General features: G+C 40.3%; 1 protein-coding gene across 3 annotated transcripts in view; it reads right to left on the reverse strand.

Annotated features, from left to right (window-relative positions):
* The window catches only part of SMS (spermine synthase), a 44,412-nt gene that overhangs the window by 13,931 nt on the left and 6,594 nt on the right, over positions 1-23,887 (reverse strand). For all 3 annotated transcript variants that reach the window (XR_014789167.1, XM_084844034.1, XM_084844035.1), the window contains exons 2-5: positions 13,920-14,040; positions 9,852-9,942; positions 4,257-4,321; positions 1,308-1,483 (exon numbers count right to left, since the gene is read on the reverse strand). Coding sequence is in view for 2 of the 3 variants with exons in the window: in XM_084844034.1 (XP_084700160.1) it covers positions 1,308-1,483; positions 4,257-4,321; positions 9,852-9,942; positions 13,920-14,040 (453 nt within the window). In the remaining variant the exon portion in view is untranslated. The remainder of the gene's footprint in view (positions 1-1,307; positions 1,484-4,256; positions 4,322-9,851; positions 9,943-13,919; positions 14,041-23,887) is intronic.

Consider the following 23,887-nt stretch of genomic DNA (forward strand, 5'->3'; position numbering starts at 1 on the left):
CTTCAGTGAACCTTTAGTATTTAATTTTAAGGAAAACAGCCCTCCTATATACCCCCCCCCACACACACACACACACACACTGGGACAATGTTTTCCACATAATTCTTTTTCCCTACCAGATGCTGCATTAGAAATTTTGATGTATGAACAGCATGAAGTAATTTACTCCTCCAAACCCACTAATAGAAACAGTCAAATCAGCTTCATTTAAGTTTCTTCGTAACAGTGAAATCCTGTACTCTGCTCAGTAGATGATTTATAGATAATACATGACTTCATTTTGTGGTTAACGTCTTACAACAAGAAACAATCCATGACAAATCTATGGACACCAGCAGTCTACAGATAACAAGTAATCACAGTCCCTTCAATCATATGTTGCATACCACAAACTACTTTGAAGAGTCCATACTGTGGTATTTATTATTACATTTATATCCCCCCTTTCTTCAATCAAGGTGGCTACATGGGATTTCCAGATGGTGTCTCCTCCAAGCACTGACCAGACCCAGATCTGCATAGCTTCAGCAAGATGGCTGCCTCATGTGCCTTCAGACCATGCCCTCATATGATTCTCACTATTCACGCAACTTCTTTTTAATATACTTAGGATAACTACTTTTGATAATAAGAGAAGCTTATATCCAATATTCAGCTGAATCTTATCTGCAACTTTCCCCAGTAGGATGAATTTCAACACAATGCCAGCAAAAATGCATGAAATTAGCATAATCGGTGTGACATCTACAGCACTATTTATTTCACATTGCCCCCCAAAGGATCCTTTTTACAGTAACTGATGGAGTAATGTGGACAATTATACAAAATTTCAGCCAAACATCTCTTTTCTACAAAAGAGCACAGCATCCCAAAGGAAAAAAATAGGGGAAAAAAGCTTTATGGCAGGCCTGCACAATTTGTGGCTCAAATACTGGCCTCAAGGGATGAAAGAAACCTCCTGTTTTTGCTGCATGCCCTGGACTGCAAAAATCTAGCAGGATCCAAGAACAAGCTCTTTAATGAGCTTCCGTCGTGCATTAAAAACGTGGTTGTTCAGGCAGGCATTTGGGGTGGGTTAGGGTATTTTAAAAAAAATGTTTATGGTAAAATTTTATTGTTTTAAATTGTTTTATGGTGGGTTGTACATCGCCCAGAGTGACTGGGTGACCAGTCAGATGGGCGATTAATAAAATAAATAAATAAATAAATAGATAGATAGATAGCGAACCACAATATATGGTTCACAAGTGGTGCAGGCCAACTCTACAGGAACTGACAGTGCATTATATAAAGACAACAATACTCACTAACATCCCCACTGAGGATAAGAATATTTCCAAATTGTTTTGAGTGTAAAATTTTAATATTCTGATAAGCTGACTCTTCATCATAAATAACTTCATCTATGTCATATTCCACTAATCGTCCATCTGCTGTGGGCCAGTATCTATCAATGGCATTTCCTCTCACAATGGCTGGCAAACTGAAAACAAAACACAAAAACAAAGAAAAAGAAAAAGAAAATTCTGAATTTTAAGTTTGTGCAATTTAGCAAAAGAGATATTAATCAAACGTCTTTGAAATGTTAGCTTCCTAGAGGCACTCACACATACTTTACCTAATGTTTGAAGCAAAGGATCTGCATTTTAACCTTTTTAATGTTAGCAATATTGAGATAAAAATTGCCACTCTGAGATTTGCAGTGACTAAAATGCATTCTGTTACGGAAAAAGTGTTCATATCACAGAACCAAGACATAAGTAACACACAAAGTTTTTTTTAAAACTGTGGTTATTTTTAGCACTCTATGATGCAGCAAAATGCCAGGGAAGACTCCCAGGTTACCTTATCTGTTTGAAAAATATCCATCCCAAAACACTGCAGAAACGAACTTTATTCCTAGATTGGTATTTATATACAATTGCTGTTTTATAGCTTGCATATAAATTGTCAAATAGGTTGCCAAAGAGTGGTGGATATCTGTGTTTGTTTTTAATGCTTTTCAGACTTTGTAAAGTTGCCTTCTAAAGGCAGAAAGGCAGGGTGGAAAGTTAAACATTAAAGAAACTAAGCTTTCTGATCCTGGATAATGCAAGAGGAAAATCAGTTGTGACTTTCAATAAATCTAAAGCCATGTCATTTAGTGAAAAATTTCAGAGACAGTAGAGGGCAGTACCTGACAGAATCAAAACCTGGGTAGGCCCAAAAATATTTGACTATAAAAAATAAATTCATGATTCTCAAGTATCAGTTCTTCTCAAAGTATCGGAAAAGAATGAAGAGCTTGCTATTTTCTTGTGTCCTTGCTAATTTCCCACGAATTCATAAGCACAGAAAAGAATGTCAAATAAGGCACCTTAGGCCCCTAATGAAGCTTTGTGCCTAATAATTCTAACTCTAGAATTACTAACGCTACTGGTTTCCATAGACAGAGGGAGGGTGGTTTTGGGAACCCAATTTACATTGCTACTATGTAGCCTTTTAGCTTAAACAATTACTTAATAAGGTTTATGGGGGGTTCCCAGAAATGTGTCTGGGCACCTTTCAAAGTTAAGGATGGTGAATCGGACAAAATTAAATGTTTTTTTTTTCTTTCTGCCATCTTTCTGCCAAATTTCAGCTTTGGAATTTCAGCTTTCAGCAGGGCTTCTACCAACTTTGGGATCTTTATGTTGGTTTTTACCCCAAATCTGGGGAACAAATTAGAATGCATCTTGGTGATGCTCCTCATACCTGGTTCCAAATATGCCGAGTAATACATTTCTCAGTGCAAAAACAGGTGTTGGAACAGAGGACTAGGGAGCTCCTTTCTTTTGCGGAACTGATATTAAAAACAGAAACCAGCTCAAAAGGTTTAGCTACAAACATTTACAGTATCCTGATTTGAGGGATGTATCCACTTTCTCTTGGTATAAACGACATCTGGGAAAAAGATTTGGGTGTTACCTTAGAAGCCAATGTTTTCAGGAGAATGTGGAAGAGATCTCCAGTGTACTCTTTGTCAGCTAAATTAAGGGAGCATAACCTTAAACGTGTGAATAATTGATATTTAACTCCGAAGAGAGCTTCGGCTATTGGGCGGTATAGAAATGAAATAAATAAATAAATAAATAAAGTTATATCAAAAGATAAACTCTGGCACTGTGGTGAACACGGAGGCTCCTAATTCGTATGTGGTGGCACTGCCCTCAAGTGTTTGTTTTGGCGCAAAGTGTTTGCTGAAATAGAGATAATTACCAACCAATCACTAGAACTATATCGCTCTCTGGGTCTTTTATCTCTATTTATAGATGCTAACAAATTGCTATTACATAAAGACCTGATCAGTTTTTGTTATTTAGCAGCAAGACGAATTATCACACAAAACTGGAGAAATCAAAATGTCTTGTCCATTCTACAATGGAGGGATAAACTATGGCCAATTGCACTCATGGAAAAACTTACATTATATGTATATTCCTTAGGGAATTACGAGGGACAAGAGGAAGACTTTTATGCAATTTGGCATTCCTTTATTTCCCATGCTAATAGGAATACTGACAAATTCAATATACCAGTATCTCATGTAAAACTATGGAAAGATGTGGTGTATTGATAATGATTTTCAAATATATCTAAATATATACGGAAGGCTGAGAAGAATAAGGGTATGAGTTTTATAAAGGGAGGGTTGCCCATTTCTTGCAAGTATTTTGCGTGTATGGTCTGGTAACTCTTTATTGTCCATTTGGTTATGTCTTTGTGTGTGTGTGTGTTTGTTGATTGTATAATAAATTCTATTAAAAAAAAAAAAAACAATTCCCCCCACAATGTACCTTCCCCTCTGCTATAAAAAGGGGCGGGGGGAATAAAGCATGAAATAACAGCTTATTCCCCCCTCCCCTGCTGCCCATTTTATTGCAGGGGGGAACTTAGCTTCACTAAGTTTGTCTCCCAATGGTAGTCAACTAAATCATGTTATCATGGGACTCCATAGAATCATTTTTAACTAAATGAGAACTTAAGTAAACTAAGAAAGAAATTAATAAATTTGAGTAAAAGGTTTTATAAATCTCAGGAGTGCATGTGACAATTTACTATAGTTCTTTTATTAACACACTGTTGTGATTTATATTAATTTATAATTAATATAATTATAAAGTCATGTCCAGTCATGTCAGTAGGTTAATGTAGACTTTATTGTTAGTCACATTTAAGATCTGACCATACTTACCATTTTACTCTTTATAACATTATAATCTGACAAAATTTCTTACCGTTTTATCCTTTTGATGCTTCTGTGTAACAATTCTTTCATTCTTTCTTCTATCTTGTTTAGAAGCTGCAAAGGGAAAAACATAAACCACTAGATAAAACATAATGGGGGTCTTATTGCAATATTACAAAACTGCCAAACACTGTTCACAAGTGTACAGCCTCTTTTTTTTTGCTTGCGTCATCACTTCATTCAGAAACTTTAAACCAGCGGTACAGAACCTATCTTCAGCAAAGGAGACTGTTACCTTGTCGTGGTGCTGGAGCTTGAGCACCTCAGTGACGTCCTGAGCTAAACTGTGAAGGGACACCCAAGACGGGAAGGTCATGGCAGAGAGGTCAGACTAAATACGATCCCTGGGGAAGGAAACGGCAACCCAGTATTCTTGCCATGAAAACTAAATGGATCAGTAGAACCAGAGATATGTCGGTATACCATCGGAAGATGGGACTCCCTGGTCAGAAGATGGTCAAAATGCTACTGGGGAGGAACAGAGGATAAGTTCAACTAGCCCCAGATGTGGTGACGCAGCTAGCTCAAAGCCGAAAGGACGGCTAGCAGCCGATGGTGCTGGTGGTGAACGACGAATCCGATGTTCTAAAGATCAACACACCATAGGAACCTGGAATGTAAGATCTATGAGCCAGGGCAAATTGGATGTGGTTATTGGGGAGATATCAAGATTAAATATAGACATTTTGGGTGTCAGTGAACTGAAATGGACTGGAATGGGCCACTTCACATCAAATGACCACCAGATCTACTACTGTGGACCAGAGGACCACAGAAGAAATGGAGTAGCCTTCATAATTAATAATAAAGTGGCTAAAGCAGTGCTTGGATACAATCCAAAAAATGACAGAATGATCTCAATTCAAATTCAGGGTAAGCCATTTAACATCACAGTGATCCAAATATACGCCCCAACCACAGATGCTGAAGAAGCAGAAGTAGATCAGTTCTATGAGGATCTGCAGTACCTACTGGATAGTATGCCAAAAAAAATGTTATTTTCATTACAGGAGACCGGAATGCTAAGGTGGGTAGTCAAACGACACCTGGAATTACAGGCAAGTATGGTCTGGGAGAACAAAATGAAGCAGGACATAGGCTGATAGAATTTTGCCAAGACAACTCACTGTGCATAACAAACACTCTCTTCCAACAACCTAAGAGACGACTTTATACATGGACTTCACCAGACGGTCGACACCGAAATCAGATTGACTACATCCTTTGTAGCCAAAGGTGGCGGACATCTATGCAGTCGGTAAAAACAAGACCTGGAGCTGATTGTAGTTCAGATCACGAACTTCTTATTGCACAATTTAGAATCAGACTAAAGAGAATAGGGAAGACCCACAGATCAGTTAGATATGAGCTCACGAATATTCCTACTGAATATGCAGTGGAGGTGAAGAATAGATTTAAGGGACTAGATTTAGTAGATAGGGTCCCGGAAGAACTATGGACAGAAGTTTGCAACATTGTTCAGGAGGCGGCAACAACAAACGTCCCAAAGAAAAAGAAAGCCAAGAAGGCAAGATGGCTGTCTGCTGAGACACTGGAAGGAGCCCCAGAAAGAAGGAAAGCAAAAGGCAACAGGGATAGGGGGAGATATGCCCAATTAAATGCAAAATTCCAGAGGTTAGCCAGAAGAGATCAGGAATTATTTTTAAACAAGCAATATGCGGAAGTGGAAGAAGATAATAGAATAGGAAGGACAAGAGACCTCTTCTAGAAAATCAGAAACATAGGAGGTGAATTCCAGGGAAAAATGGGTATGATCAAAAACAAAGATGGCAAGGACCTAACAGAAGCAGAAGAGATCAAGAAAAGGTGGCAAGAATATACGGAAGATCTGTATAGGAAGGATAATAATATCGGGGATAGATTTGAGGGTGTGGTCAGTGAGCTAGAGCCAGACATCCTGAAGAGTGAGGGTGAATGGGCCTTAAGAAGCATTGCTAATAACAAGGCAGCAGGAGATGACGGTATCCCAGCTGAACTAAAATCTTGCAAGATAATGCTGTCAAGGTGATGCATGCCATATGCCAACAAATTTGGAAAACACAAGAATGGCCACCAGATTGGAAAAAATCAACTTCTATCCCCATACCAAAAAAGGGAAGCACCAAAGACTGTTCAAACTATCGAACAGTGGCACTTATTTTACATGCCAGTAAGGTAATGCTCAAGATCTTGCAAGGTAGACTCCAGCAATTCATGGAACGAGAATTGCCAGATGGACAAGCTGGATTTAGAAAAGGCAGAGGAACTAGAGACCAAATTGCCAATATCCGCTGGATAATGGAGAAAGTCAGGGAGTTTCAGAAAAACATCTATTTCTGTTTTATTGCCTATTCTAAAGCCTTTGACTGTGTGGATCATCACAAACTGTGGCAAGTTCTTAGTGGTATAGGGATACCAAGTCATCTTGTCTGCCTCCTGAGGAATCTGTATAACGACCAAGTAGCAATGGTAAGAACAGACCACGGAACAACGGACTGGTTTAAGATTGGGAAAGGAGTACGGCAGGGTTGTATACTCTCACCCTACCTATTCAACCTGTACACAGAACACATCATGCGATGTGCTGGGCTTGATGAAGCCAAGGCTGGAGTTAAAATCGCTGGAAGAAACATTAACAATCTCCCATATGCAGATGATACCACTTTGATGGCTGAAAGTGAGGAGGAGCTGAGGAATCTCATGACGAAGGTGAAAGAAGAAAGTGCAAAAGCTGGCTTGCAGTTAAACCTCAAAAAAACCAAGGTTATGGCAACCAGCTTGATTGATGACTGGCAAATAGAGGGAGAAAACGTGGAGGCAGTGACAGACTTTGTCTTTCTAGGCGCAAAGATTACTGCAGACGCTGACTACAGCCAGGAAATCAGAAGATGTTTACTTCTTGGGAGGACAGCAATGACAAATCTTGATAAAATAGTTAACAGCAGAGACATCACACTGACAACAAAGGTCCGCATAGTTAAAGCAATGGTATTCCCCGTGGTAACCTATGGCTGCGAGAGCTGGACCATAAGGAAGGCTGAGCGAAGGAAGATAGATGCTTTTGAACTGTGGTGCTGGAGGAAAACCCTGAGAGTGCCTTGGACTGCAAGAAGATCAAACCAGTCCATACTCCAGGAAATAAAGCCAGACTGCTCACTTGAGGGAATGATATTACAGGCAAAACTGAAGTACTTTGGCCACATCATGAGAAGACAGGATACCCTGGAGAAGATGCTGATGCTAGGGAAAGTGGAAGGCAAAAGGAAGAGGGGCCGACCAAGGGCAAGATGGATGGATGATATTCTGGAGGTGACGGACTCGACCTTGGGGGAGCTGGGGGTGGCGACGGCCGACAGGAAGGTCTGGCGTGGGCTGGTCCATGAAGTCACGAAGAGTCAGAAGCGACTGACAGAATAAACAACAACAACAGAAACTCAAGCCCAGGGGCCAAATCCAGCCCTCCAGGGGTCCCAATATGACTCTCCAGAGTTACCCAGAAGGTCCCACCCCCTTTCTCCCAACCACCAACTGTTTGTGGTTTCCCAGCTTTTGTGCAGTCTTTTTCCCCATTGCCTCTTCTAAGGCTGAATTACTGGCAGTGAAAACAATAAACTAAAATACGCTGGTATATTTTTTTTTGGCTCCATTCCTTTTGCCACCAGCCCCATCCACCAATGGAATGGTGGATGAGGCTCTTGGGCTGAAAGAGGTTCTACATCCTGGCTTTAAACTCTTCTACTTTTGTATACTGCTAAGCCGTATACAAGGTTTAGTGGGGAAAAACACGAGGTTGTAGCAACTTAAAGGAAAACAAATGTATTATGGCATAAGATTTTATGGTCTAGAATCCTCCTCGAAAGATACATGAAGTGTGGTGTGTTTCATGTATTCTCAGTTAGACAGTGTAAGGGGATTGTTAGGAGAGTAGCCTATGATCGCTTGCAAAATGTTGCTGAATATGCAAGCAAAGCCAGAGCACTTGACAGATCTGCTTAAAAGCAGATTTATTTATAATATTTATATGCTGACCTATAACTATATTCTCAGGGTGACTTACAAGTGACTTACACTTCATTTATCTAACTACCTATCTACCTTCTACTCTGCCCTTCAATAGGTTCCCACGAAGGCTTCAAAAATTAAGTTTCAATAAAATAAATTAAACCCAAGGGTTGTATCCAGTGGTGTTATTCTGTTACCACAAAGGTTCTATCACTTGTGCAAATCCTGTTTTCATCCTTGTGCAAGTGTCAAATCCAGTACTGTGATTCTACTTGTGCAAGCACTTTTGCAACTTATTAAAACTTCATTATGCTAAATGTCACTTGTGCTCTTTGTTCCACAGATGTTAGCACAATCACTGGCAGAACACACAAGCACTGATGGAACAATGCCACCTTTTGTACCTTTTCCACAATCGTTACGCTGGATACAACTCATAAACATTAAAACAAGGGCCACAGTAATACTAATCAGCAAAATTAAAACAAAGATCAAGCAGCATAAAAATGTACAGAATATTTAGAATGCTGGAAAAACTAAAAGGTCTTTGCCTGGCACCACAGTCCCTGGGGGGAGCATTCCACAATTTGGGTGCCATCACTGAGTCGGCCCTGTCTCCTGTAGCTATCCAAAGAAGGATTTTTGATGAATAGCTTAGTGCAGAGGCATGCAATGTAGAAACAAACAGGTCTTTAGGTATCCCAGTCCCAAGCCATGAACTGCTTTAAAAGGTCACAACCAGCACTTTGAAATGAGCTTAGAAATGAACTGAGAGTCAGTGGAGCTTGTGAAGCACAGGCACAATGTTATAATAAAACCTTTTCTTCACACACCTTCACTAAAATCCAGTCTTTTTTTCCCTTACAGTTTTTTCCCTTACAGTCTAAACCAGAAACGTTTATTATTTAACTATCATATTGTGACACAGAAAGTCACAACAATTATGTAAAGGAGGTTGAGCCTAGAGACAGAGACTATTCAGACGTAATAACAAACTGTGATTTGACATGATGAAAACAAGCAAGCGTTCGCCTTGGGCTTGGGAGCTCCCTCTTTTCCTCCCCTCTCTTTTTGCAAGCAAGGAGAGATTGGAGGCATCCTATCCTGGCTTGAGGCTTGGTTTTAGAACAAGCCAAGATCTGAAACCATAGTTTGATCTTGGCTTGTTCTCACTAGCCACAGTTTAAACAAATCACAGTTCCATGAGTCTGGACATCATAGGGAACTGTTATTGGTTTAAAATCAAAAGTGGATTATTTCAGTCTCTTTCTCTGGTGTGTGAAAAGTGGGAGGGGGAGTAGGTGAGCCCGAGGTTCATGCAGGCATGTTCATGTAGTGGAAAACCATGGTTTCCCTTTACATTTGATCCAAACCTGGCTCTGAAGATTTAAACCTCATTTTCTCACTTCCTAATTTAACATGTTAGTAACCACACCATACAGGCTCTCAGCTTTACAACACCTAACATTAGAGAAGAAAAATGAAGGGAAAGAAGCCCAGTAAAAAAAATGTCCAAAAATAAAGCACTACTATTTATTCCTATTTTTTAAAATCCTATGCATTTATAAGGTTATACACTGACCTGCTCAGTTTCTTCTCCTCCATTCAAATCACTGTAACTCTGTACATCAACCAACACCAAGCCATGAGGATAAATTCTCAGATTGGCAAAACTAGGCAGCAAGAATAAGAGAAAGTTCTAAGAATTGGGACAAGCTATATTCTCATGTATTAAACAACATCATAATTTAATAAGAAAAACAACTTGTACTTATCAGTTCATAATACCCAAAGCAAAGTCAATGTCTAAGGAGGAGGAGTAAATTTCTTATTTGTGAGTGTTAGCAAGATGGTATTCTAGCTAAGTTGAGGTCTTTCATCTACTTCATATATATAAAAAATCCAGGTCAAGCCCAGGGAGGAAGTGCCAGATGAAAGAAATTCCTCCGCTGCCATATTCTAAGTACCAGCTCCTTCAATAAGAACTGAAGGGAGAGAACCAACCACCTTACCAAGTCTGCTGTTGGTCCATCTAGGCCCTACCGTGTCCTCATCTGTTTTCAGATCAAATGCCCTGTCAACAGCTGTTCATTCATTCATTCATTCCATTTCTATACCGCCCAATAGGCAATTTACAAAGATAAAAGCTTGAAAACACATTATAAAAGCCATTTACATACAAACATATAAACAGACAGCACACTCACATATATATCTAAAACAATTCTAAACAATCACCAATAAGAAAAATCCAGGACCTGATTAAAACCACATCATATGCTACCAAATGTCTGAGAGAGGAGGAAGGTCTTAACCTGGTGCCGAAAAGATAAAAATGTTGGCGGGAAGCAGGCCTTATCAGGGAGTACATAATTTGGGGGCCACCACTGAGAAGGCCCCCTCCCTTGTTGCCACTTTCTGAGGAACCCTTAGATGATTAACATAGTGTATGGGCAGATTCATGCCAGGAGAGGCACTCCATCAGGTATTGTAGTCCCGAGCCGTGTAAGGCTTTATAGGTCAAAACCAGAACCCTAAATCGAGCTTGGAAACATACAGGCAGCCAGTGCAAGCAGGCCAGAATCGGTGTGATATTTTTGGACTGTCTTGTCCCTGTTATCAGTCTGGCTGCCACATTTTGCATGAGCTGCAGCTTCTGAACCATCTTCAAAGGCAGCCCCACATAGAGCACAATGCAGTAATCTAACTTGGAGGTTACAAGAGCATAAACAACTTAAGTCAGGTTGTCCCTGTCCAAATAGGGGTGTAGATGGGCCACCAACTGAAGCTGGTAGAAGGCACTCCATGCCACTTAGGCCATCTGAGCTCAAGTGACAAAGATGGCTTCAGGAGAACCCCCGAACTAAGAACCTGCTCCTTCAGGGGGAGTGCAGCCCCATCCAGAACAGGTTGAGCACTTCCCATCTAGTCAAAAGAACCACCCATGAACAGCATCTCGGTCTTGTCTGGACTGAGTTTCAGTTTATTAGCCCTCATTCAGTCTATTGTCACAGCCTGCCACTAATCTAGCACATCCACAGCCTCCCCTGATGAAGATGAAAAGAAGAAATAGAGCTGCGCGTCATCACTGTACAAATGAAAGCACACTCCAAAACTCCAGATGACTGCACTCAGTGGTTTCATGTAGAAAGATGGATATTTACACTGCTTCCTTTTTCCTTCCACCTGTAAACTGCGAGCACATTGTGGTTAAAATTCACACACAGTTGATCTAAAAGACTTTGGGTTGATCCAGACTTAAGTCATACTTAGAGCAGGTCCACTGAAATCAATGAGATTTATGCTAGGCATGATTTCAATGTGTCTTCTCTAAAAATGATTAGTTCTGGATCCAACCCCTTGATCCAAGTAGGTTTTGTTTTCACACAAAAAAGAATGATTACTAGTTAAAAGTGTTACCACATTCTTTTCATGAAAATTCAGTTACACTGGATTGGATCCAGACTAACAGTACAATCCTGTACATGTCCACTCAGTAGTAAGTCCCACTGAGTTCAATGGGACTTAATCCCAGGTAACTATGTGCAGGATTGCAGCCTATGTTAGTTGCACTTTGTTACCATTAATGTGAATGGGAGTTATGTTCAACTAATTCCCAGAGGGAACTTATTCTGGATACAGCCAATGTATATTAACAAAAAGAAGATGAGGAAGTTGCTGATATACAATGTTCTCCACATGGTATATTGAAAGGGCATTTGTGCATGTGGCCCTTTTGGGTCTAAACAAGGACAGTAAACCCTCACCTGTAAGGAAGGGACAAAGAGAGAAAAGCTATTTCTAAATGTCCCCAGGTACAGAAGTGAGAGCTGCCCATAGAAATGAATGGAGAAATCCAAGATTTTAATGTAACTGTAACTGAGCTGGAGAAAGGAACAGATGACACAAAGTTCAATAGGAAGAGGAAGCAGAAAGTTACAAGTATAAGGAGGGGGAGAAGAGGGGGCCAACAGCAGAGGCAGAGAAGAGGAAAAAGGCAGAACAAACAGCAGTATACAGAGAAAGATATGGTGAAGGGTACAATGAAGGGGCCTGTAGCTCTCTTGAGGAAACCAGAACTGTAGCCTGTCAAGAAGGAAGACTTTCCCCTTTTGTGAGGGATCCCTCAGCTGGCACCCCTTTACAAAGGGGGTATGGCATATAAGGCCTGCCTCTTTAAGAGACATGCGATTCCTTGGAACTGCTCTCCTCCCTGGGTGGCTAGAATGGTTCAGTCTGTTTTTGCTTCTAGATGGTAAACAGCTCGCTGCTGTTCTGCTGCTGTAGCTTAATAAAGTTTCACAAGTCCTGTTGCTTCCTGGTCCAGGTGTCAGCTGTGGCCAGGCGTGGCTAAGGCTGGTGTGCCAACTATGCCCATTTCTGGAAACTGAAAACTGGGCCAAAGTGACACATGTCTTAGTTACATCGTGTCTGGACCACTGTAATGCACTATATTTAGGGCTGTCAATGAAGGGGGTCCGGGAACGGGTATTTCATCCACATTTATGTTGACAACATGATTAATGAAAACTTTTACAATAAACTAGGCTTTTTGTTAGAGTGAGCCATGAATTAAATGGACCTGGGAGAGATGACAAATACTACTTTGTTGGTTTAACGTCATACAAGGCAGGCTTGATCTAGATATTGATGAATTGTTTTGGTAGCGACAACAAGGCTTGACAACAAGACTTGATCCCCAAATCATCTTTGATTCATTTATCAGCTGCAGTTCTCCAAATGGGTATTAATATAAGGCCTTTGTTAAATAAAAAAATTGTCAGCAGCCATAGTAGTTTGAGACTGCACAGCATACATACACAAATCTTTTGTGCTGTATATCATTATTCAGCAATACATTTGGGCTCTGCAGTCCATGTTAATGTACCTCACCAAGGTTACCTCACCATTATAGTAGAAAGGCAAGTTCTTATTTTATCTTGCAGTAAGCCAGACTCTCAACTGGCTTGCTGTAAGTATGCATAAGGTTAAATTGTCTAATGCCAGACGACAGCACAGAATATAGTTCAGGAGAAAAAAACACACCACTGAAAAAGATGTCCGAGAATGATCTGTAACTTTACAAAAACCCTGACAATATTGATTTTTTAGAAGTGTGTTAGGCATCCATATTGAGGACTTGACAGTACCCAGCAACTCTAGTTTGACAGGCTCTTCCACAGTAAGAGTTATGTAAGGAAGCATTGTATTTTCTAATGGTATAGAACCTAGTTTAGCTATTAACAGAATACCATGCTTGACTGATATCCCACACTGTTGCCAAGGTAGATAACTGCAGCATTCTAGGCCAGAAAAATATCAGTTGTTTTTAGTTAGCAAGACATGCACAACATCTAGGAGTAAAAAACTGAATTGTCTTGGTAATAAACAACAAGTCCTTGATAAATTTCATATGGGTTTGAGTTAATTTTGTCAGTGAGAAGCACATTTTTTCATGTTTTCATTACTGTGGAAATTTGAAATTAACCTGTTTAAATCCTTCAGGAAAAATTATTAAATGCTTTTAATTAACCGTCTTCTTCATTTAGCTTCTTAAAAGGTGAATACACAGTCTGACAATACCTTTTATCTGGTTGCCAAACATTAATCATAACATCCTTGACAAATCATGGAGCTAAATTCAACTCACCTGCCATTTTTATTGACATATGTTGCTAGGTAACCATGATCTTCCCAGTTATGAATAGTCTCTGTCATTCCCTGCTTTTGGAAGATGGATTGCAGACCTTTAAAAATGGCATTACAATCAGCTAGAAAATGAAAGAAGAGAGTGAGCAATGGTCAGTGAATACACAGATATCAAACTTAACATGTTTTTTCCCCCCATGTCGATACTTGTATAACTCTCATCATGAACAGAGCTGATGCCAGACTCTAGTGTGCCCTTGGCACAGAGCTGCCGGTGGGTCCCTGCTACCTACCTGTCTCTGCCAAAGCCCCCTAACCTGCTGCCACCACCAAAGCCCTGTTGCTGCTCCCCAGCTGCCACTCCCACGGCTGCTGAAGCCCCCTAGCTGCCAGCCAAGCCACCCTACCCTCTCAAAGCCCCCACTACCCCCTTCCCAATCTTCCAGCCATGCAGCCAGCAAAGCCACCCAACCCCCTCCACTCCTCTCTGGTGTTTTTTACCTGGCATGGTGACAGCTCCTCCTCCTCCTCCCCTGGCTGGTCCCTGGCAAAGCTTCATGGCACCCTGCCAGCCAAGTGCAGGCCCCACGCACAATTTTAAACTTTTTTTTTTAATTTATGATTTGAATAGCAGCAATCTGAACCAGCCACATGCTGCCTTGGGGGGAACTCAGCCAATGAGGGTCCAAGAGTTACTTAACGATTGCCCTGTGCCCTCATTGCCATGTTAACCCTCAAAGGCAGTGTCAGGTGAAAGGCAGTGTCAGGTTTTTTACTTACTTAAAATGTCAGTAAAAAAATATTGCAAGCCCAGGGGCAGGGGCACAGGTCAGCCCTTTTGAACTCCTGGGCCCTTGGCAGCTGCCCGCTCATGCCGACCCTTGATGTCAGGCCTGATCATGAGTATAAAATGATGGTACCAGAAGCTTGGGAAGCTATCTTCTGGCAGACATGTTTTAATCAGCATCCTTTCTCAAGACAAAAACCAAACAGAAAGTCAAATGAACATTGAAATGTATCTTTCGTATTTAAGAGTGACAATTCAACTAAAAATTTGTGACTGCATCTAGCTGCAATGAGTAAAATCCAGTTTCCCAAACTGTGAAGTTTGATAAATGAGTTTCCTCCTGGCTGTCTATATATAGCTAGTAGACTGAAAACAAAGGTCTTTCCTGTGGCCATTTCTTATTCATGAATATATTTAGAAAATGCTTCTAATGTTTGCATTGGGGGAGAGACTTGCTGCTGAGGCCAATTGTTTTAGTAGACATATTTGCACAGATGTGAGATATAGGCCAGGTCATTTGTCTTGAAGAGAAAGTGAACATACACATGAATATGATTTTAATATGAATGAAAACTCTTCCCTCCACTTTATTATATATATTTTAACTATTTAATGAGATTTATGAATCGCTCACATTAAAAAAATGATTCACAAAAAAATACGCCTTCGTACAAAGGACAAGATTACCTTTTAGGAATGCCTGTTGGCAAAGATATGTTTTCAGTAGGCACCGAAAACCCAGAATGGTTGGTGCCAGCCTAATTTGTTGTGCTAGGGAGGAGTTCCAGAGAGTGGGCATTATGATACTAAAGGCTCTATTCCAAGTCATGATGGACTGGATCTCCAAAAACTTGGGCACCACCAATTTCTGAAGTAAACTTGACTTGCATCTTTATATATAGCTCTGCAAACCAAATTACCAACACTATTTCTGTTTTTAATTGTATATGTGAATTGTTATATATGTGTGTGTGTGCGTGCACGTGCATCCTAGATATACTAGGATTCCTGTAGCTTTCTGACACATGCACGCACTGGCAAACATTTGTCTACAAAGAATATAGGAAGGTGCCTTATACCAAATCACAAGCTAGGTAGATTAGTTTATCTAGCCCAGTATTGTCTACACTGATTGGCACTGGTTCTCCACGGTTTCAGGCAGGCTTCTTTCACAGCCCTATCTGGACATGCTGAGCAAGGCCAGCCTTACCATAAGGCAAACTGAGGTGGCTGCCTCAGGGAGCTATGCTGGGGGTTCAGCTGTTCCTCCTGAACACCCCCACGACATGAATAGGATCAGACTGCACAAGTAATTCCTCATGGATAAATGCAGCAAAAAGGGGGAGCAAACATAAACCATAGGATATACTGTACCTTATAGCAAATATTCATCCCTGGCCCCTCATCAGTTATTTAAAAAAAATATTTACAATATTTGTATACTGCTCTCTATCTAAATCAGATTTTGGAGAGGTGAACACAAAATATAGAACAGTAGAAAATAAATAAAAAGATTAAAACACCACCTTAAAATCATGCTTTTTAAAAAGCAGAATGCCAATAGAAACCATGACTGGTCAATTAAGGAATGCCTCCTGGAACAGTGCTGTTTTCAGGAGGCGCTGGAAACAACAGTGTCGGTGCCTGCCTGACCTCCAGGGGCAGGGAGTTCCAAAGAAAGGGGGCCACCACAGTGAAGGCCCTTCTCCTGGTGGACTCCAATTGGGCCATAGGTCCTTAGTGACCAAGCAGGTTGGTAAGGGAGAAGGCACTGTTTCAGGTATCCTGGTCCCAAGTTGTTTAGGAGTTTGTACACTAGTACCAAAATTTTAACCTGGCCCGGTAATGGATAGGCAGCCAGTGCAGTTCCCTCAGCAAAGAAGTTAAATGCTGAAAAGGGCAGCTCCCAACAACAGCTGAGCTGCTGTGTTCTGCACTCGCGTCAGCTTCCGGAGCAGCCTTAAGGGCAGCCCCACATAGAGGGCATTGCAGTTATCCAGGTTACTAGCGCCTGTACCACTGTGGCCAAGCTATCCCTGTCCAGGAGATGCCGTAGTTGGAGAACCAGCCAAAGCTGGTAAAAGGCACTCTGAGCCATCATGGCCACTTGGGCCTCCAGCAACAGTGATGGATCTAGGAGTACCCCCAAACTACAGACCTGATCTTTCAGAGGGAGTGCAACCCTATCCAGAACAGGCAATGAGCCTATCTCCTGGACTCAGTAACCACTCACCCACAGGGTTTCTGTCTTGCCAGGATTCAGTTTCAGTTTATTTGTCCTCATCCAGCCCATTACTGAGTTCAGGCATTGGTCCAGGACTTGCACAGCCTCTCCTGATTCAGATGCCATAGGGAGACAGAGCTGTGTGTCATCAGCCCTTTGGGTTGTGGGGGCCCATATCTTCATCCCTATGGGAAGAGCAGGCAGCTGGCATAGTATTAAGGATTATACTTGCCCAGTCTACCGATCTGAAATAAAATGTTCTTTTAAAGCTAATTCTGTGCACATCCAAGTATGCACTTTGAAGGGGGTGGGCACATTTTGTTGTTTTGTCTTTGTAAGCAAAACATTTTGGGCTGGCCCTGATAACAAGGATTAAACCTGGAACCTTCTACAAGCAAAGTATGTGCTGTACTACTGAGCTACAGCCATTTCCCAAAATCATATAATAATAAAGTATTTTATGTATTTTTATCTTATAAAAAGCAACTTGCTTCCTTTCAAAACAAATCTATTTCTATTGTAACTCTTCACAGTGCTACCCAGTTATGCTGCTTAAATCCCACTGACCTCAATTTGAGCAGCTGGTGTGTAGGATTCCTGTCTTACAATACTGGTATTTCTCTATCACAGGATGATATATTCATTGACTAATCCATGGTAATGATAAGAATTATCATTGAGCAGCTTTCCTCAACCTGGTGCCCTCCAGAACGTTTGGTCTACAACTCTCATTATCCTGGACTATTGGCCAGGCTGCCTGGGGCTGACAGGAGTTGTAGTCCAAAACATCTGGAACAAGCCAGGTTGTGGAAGGCTGATATAAAACAACAATCCAAGTCTTGAATAGGGGCAGGGAACGATATGAGTAAATAAATCAGTACAAAATAGAAAGAACATAAAAACTTTTTATTATAATTATACATGAATTGTAACCTAGGGAATTAATGAATAAAAAGTATAAGATTATAGTTAATATTAATTCTTACTTAGATTAATATCAGACCATTACATTTGCAAAGCCAAATGAGCTTTTACCTTTCCAATGATCTTAATCATAAAATGATCTGCATGAAAGGCTGGCTTTTGTTTCACCTTTAGATAGAACACCTTGGCATCCTTGTTTGTCTGAGTGTGTTAATACAATGACCAAGAAACCAAGAAATGGTCAGTTTGACTACACATCCCATAGATTCCATGCTTTAATTTGTTTAATAGAATTTTTAGAAAGCTTAATATGGGCAGTATCCAAGTATGGTCCGCATCCAAGTCGACATTAGAACCAACATAATTTACACTCCACCAGCGTAAGCAACCTCTAGCATAACTCCAATAGCATCAGCTGGCCTGACAGGTTTCCCTGGAAAACCTGTTGTGCCTGCTATCACTATTGGCATTGCGCTAGATGTCACTTATGCTAGTGCAATGTACTTTACGTTAGTGCTAGTGTTGACTTACGTCATTATGCTTCTCCTCAAAAGCAAGCATTTCTTAGTTTTAAATAAATGCCATCAACAAATCTAAATTTCAGTAGGCTTTGCTAGTGTACCTCTTTCCTTGGAAGGCAAGACACCATTGAGAATGGATAGGAAGAGAATGAAACTGACAAGAAGGGCTTTGTACTTACGAAAGCAGAAAAGCCTTCAGAAAAAATTGGGAAGCCATTAATGCCATATACCACTACAGAATGTCATCATACAAGAAAAGTATGGTATAGTGGGCAGAGTGTTGGACTAAAACAAGTTCAAATGTGAGAAAAACATGTTCAAATCTCAGCTCAGACATAAACCTCAGTGTGACCCTTATCGTCACTTAGCTTACTGATTAGGGTTACTGTGAGGATGAAAAAGGGGGCACCATGTACTTATTACCCCAGGTTCCTTGAGCAGGATAAATATGTAAAAATGAGACAGTATGGTGCAGTGGCTAGTGTGTTGGGCTAAGCCTAAGGAGATTCAGGCTCATTTCATAAAAACCACTGGCCAAAGCAGGTAAGCTGGGGTCAATCTCTCAACTTAACCTAATTGATAAAGCTGTGTAAGGATAAAATTGGAGCTGAGGGGGAGAGAAGAGAACCACATATGCTTCCCCAAGGGCCTTCCAAGGAGGAAGGACAGGGTAAAAACGTGGTAAGTAAATAAGCTTCTGGGTTACACTTACAATGGAATTTTGTTCTGGGAAATGAGTATCACTTTCCTTCATTCAGCAAGTTATCAGCTTCTGAGGCCTTCCCTGTTTTCAGTTTTCATTAGCAGCTCAGAGCTGATAAGCAATGAAGGGGTGGACTCCCACAGTTTCTCAAACACAAAAACTAAAAAAAAGCCACTGAAGGGAAGGACCTCTGTAAAGTAAATATTGGGAATTATGTAAGCATCGCTTACGTAGTGATCAGCCTACATGGATTGTGTATGGACCTTTAACATTCCAAAGCTTTGACACCTACTATTATATCATGACAAAACCTATTAACTGAGGAAAACAGTCTATAACTGTCCTTTGTGCTAAATCCTGAGGTGCATATGTAGCTGCTAGGCAATATACTCTGCCTCTGTGATACTCTGTTAGGTTAGAAGACCTGGGGTACTATTCCTCCTTGGCAATGTTCCTCCCCACTCTCTAGTCCTCCCTCCCACATGGTTCTTTTTAAGGTTTCACAGCTGAGTGGCACTTAAAAACTTTCAGACTGTGCTAATGGAGATACCAAGGACACAGCACAGAGACACGGAGAGGACGGGCAGACAAAATGGATGTGTATGGTATAATTAAAGCTCATTTCCAACCTTGGGCAACAATGTGAGCATGCTAAGATCCTTGCACGCTCAGACAACATGACACTGACTTGTACATCAATAGCAAGAGGCATGTTTCAATGGTATCCATCAATAAAACCATCTCAGAAAATACTGCAGTGTAAGGCATCACTCCCTTTATGTCAAACACAAGAAATCCTAGCAGCTTAGTCATATGTTTTGATTCTTTAATTATAAAAATATTGGCCCCAGAGCAAGGTTAAATCATGCTTCAAGATGTTTATTTGACTCATGATCCAAACATATTTCCTCAACATGAGAAGTGGTATGTTTTCTAGTTCTTGTGCTGCACAAATTAGCTGATTTCCTTGTGTTCTCTTGATAGGCTTGTTCTATTGCTTACTCATTTTTGCCTTTAATGACATTAATAACAAAACCATTCCCTGTTCCTTTTTTGAAACCTTATCGTTTGCTACTTTGAGCCATTGTTTAATTCCCTCAAGCAAACATCAGTTGTCACAGGGAGGCATAACCTAATAAAACTATACGTAGAAGCTCTGGACATGTATAGTTTATCTTCTGATAGTAAAAGAAACATCCACATTCCCTGGATGTTTAATTCCGAAGGGAGCAAACAGTCTTTGACTGCACTAACATATGGCTGTTTTGCCAACAGATTATCACCAAACTTCACATGGGGTGGGAGGGAGGGAGAGGATTGGCATCAACCTCAATGAATCATTTCCCTGAAATGTAGGCCACTTGAATACTTATTTTACAATTTTTCTCTAAAGCTGGCCTACTGTGTTTCAGATCACTGAATATGAATCTATTCGGTGTAGAAATTTTCATCTCAAGAAACTAAAATTCACTATAAGGCATTGCATCCAAACTCCGAATAACCATTCAGATAAAACTATCTAATCACGAGAAAATATTCCCAGGTAAAATTTAACAGCCCAAGTCTCCATAGGTAATATTCTCATCTCTCATCTCACCCAACCAGGTCCTTTTATATGCTTGTAACAGGATCCCAAAACAACAATTACACAGCATCCCACAGTCCTTTGTGAAAGAGCAGGCTCACAGAGCATACTCTGTCAATTCTGGCCATAAAGCTTTTACCTACTGTGACAGGCAAAGCCCTGGATGGAGGCAGTACCTGTTTGGTGGTTACAGGAGTTTATGTGTACAGAAATATTTTCCCAAAGGTTTATCAGCTCTGTGAAGATAGGAACCAATATTAGTGTTATATTAGTATCCAGCTTGCTGCCTTGAGTGCTATTTTAATGGAAAGGATATATGTATAATGGCTGCCGCTGGAAAGTTCCCCTCCCCAATTTGTGCATTCTAAAAAAATATGTGAAACAAAGGGAAAATCCTACACCTTTCCATTCTGCCACACATGGCTTGACCCAAACATAGGCATGCTCCTGACTGCTAATAAAAGCCCATTCTCTTAATCCAAGGACTATAAATGTGTTTGGATTGGTTTGCTTGTTACTGCCGTACTAAGAATTATCACAAAGTAAATTTTAAGCACCATATTCTAACTGTTTATATATAAAAATATCCCATTTTAGACTTGCCATAATGGTGCATCTATACCAAATTTCAACATGCTATTTGATGTGGAAGTATTTTAACAATTTTCACGCTCCCATGAGTGAATCACTCTCTAAGGCTCAAATATCTTCATAAGATAATAAGAAAATCTAAGTTTCTTAGGAGTCTAACAAATTCCTTAGGGATTTCAGCTTTGTTTTAGATTGTTTATCTCAGGGATTTTGTTTTGTCCTAGACTGCTTACTGAATGTGCAAGTCCAAAGGTACTAAGAAATATTATTTATATGCATCTTACACTTTCTGGAATTTAATATTCCTGGAATATAGTAATGTATGAAATTTTAGTTTCATGAATATAGCTCAACTCCCTGTCTAGACATTTGGGAGTCTCTAGACTGCTAACAATATACTACTTATCAGAAATGCTGCTCATCAAAAATTTGCATAGCACAGCACTTTAGCTATTTTTTGCCCATCTGCTGATAAAGCTAAAATCATTAAAAAAAATAAACCAGTCTGTGTCCATGTTTGTTTAAAAAGAGGAAATACTAGAAGTTGCCAGAATTGCCATTCATTCTGAGCAAATCCTTACGTATTGTCATAGCAGAAGAATATATGTGCTCCTCCTCAACTCCTATCAAAAGCATCTCATAATGGAGGCTGGCAACTTTTCCTAAAAACTTGTAATTACTATTTCCTTCACAATGTCAGTCCCAGATCACAGTCTATTCTACTGGACAGCCTAGAATTCCATAGTCGAAAAATAGGTTTATACTTTCTAAAACACATAAATGGGTTTTTAGAAATGGAACTCAAAAAATTATGCAATATGTAACACACAACCTTTACCTTACATGTGACTAAACAAAAAAGGAACCTTCTTCTTCAGCATATATTACATCTGTGCTTATTCAAGGTCATACCTGCACGCTTTATTCAGAACAACTAACTCTCAGTATTGTTTGTTCTGCAGAGCCAATATGGATAAGGCTGGGTGGCTAGTTTGTCTTGCTTGTTATTTTTAGATAACACAACACCTCTGCACATGGGATTACACAGGTTTACGCAAGAATAATAATTTGGCAGACTAACATGTACCACATGCTAATGAGGAACAGGAGGAATTATCTTAATTCCTATGGTAGTTTCAGTGCAGACTAGGAAAAACACACACACGCACACACTCATCTGGGTTTCAGATTACCACAGGCTAGTATTGATTAAGTCCATCTACTACCCTAGAGGAGGGATGAAGAACCTCTTTAAATCTGAGGGCCAAATTCAATTTTAGAGAAGCTTTTGAGGGCCACATCCCAGTGGTGGGCAGAGCCAAAAGCAAAGAGACGTGGGCCAAAATACCAGCATATTTTAGCTTAAAGGTCTTACTGCCAGTAACTAAACCTTAGGAGAGGCATTTCCTTCTTCCTTTTTGAGTTTTTTAAAAAAATATACATACATAAATTTGTATATATCCATAGCAATTAATACACGTGAAATGCATGTGTGTGTGTGTGTGTGTGTGTGTGTATATATGAATGAAAATACAATTTACTAGCAATTATACATAGGCTTCAACAAAAGTGGACCAAATATCCAAATAAGTATTCATTTGAAGGTGGCGTCTATATGCCACCTCTTCAAATGTTGAAAGTGTTATAAGGTCCTCAATCCATTGCATTATATAAAGTGTTTATCCTTCCAATGTTGTAATATCAGTCTTTTAGCTGAAAAGAGAACACGGAGAATCTATTTATGGTGACCATTCGTTAATGTCCATGAAGCAGGCAAATAATTTAAAAGAGCATGTACATCAGCGAATATTAAAGACTATTCTAGTACACAATTTATCCATATAACAGCCCCCTCCCAAAAAGAAGCAACTACTGGACATTGCCAAAACATGTTTGAAAGAAGCATTAGCTCCACTGCACCGCCAGCAGTTAGCCAAATTAGACAATCCTTTATTAAAGAGATGTTGCAGTGTCCAATAGACACAAAACAAAAGCTTTTGCTGAATGATGCAGCCCAAGATCCATAGATGTGACAGGTATAGACACCAAAGTGGTGATCCACTGATTAGGTGGAATGGGACAATCCAATTTCCTGTTCCATTCCTGCTTAAAACCCTGTATATCGTATTTATTCACCAGAACAAGTATTTATAGACAGGGATCATGGGTCACTCTGCCTGGCCAGACTCGGTAAGTGCTTCCAATACTGATGGAGACTTTTGATGCTGTAAAAGCAGCCAGGACAAACCTAGATACTAAGAAATGCTCCAATTGCAAGTATTGCTATTCAGTCATAGCTGGCAAATCATATCTGGCACGCAAAATAGAACATAAGAGAGAAGTCATCCTTGGCACTCCCCAGATGATCCAAAGTAAAAATCGCCCTGTCTATCCATGTCTGCCACAAAAACATCTTACCAATTTTTAGATCTGGACTGCCCCATAAAGTCAATTTAGCATGAGAAAATGGATCAAAGTCTAGTTGATGCGACATTAGGGCAGGCATTTCAAACTTTCAGAATGGGAAAAAAGCTGCGTAAAAGCCAGGAAGCCACCAAACAATTGATAGTTGGGGGAAAGGCTACAGGGCCAGTGTAAGGGGACAAGGCCATCTGGAGAATTCCAGCAGGCTGG

This window comes from Heloderma suspectum, chromosome 3, assembly GCF_057233095.1.
Source record: "Heloderma suspectum isolate Gila_16-S chromosome 3, 16-S_ref, whole genome shotgun sequence".
Lineage (NCBI taxonomy): Eukaryota > Metazoa > Chordata > Lepidosauria > Squamata > Helodermatidae > Heloderma > Heloderma suspectum.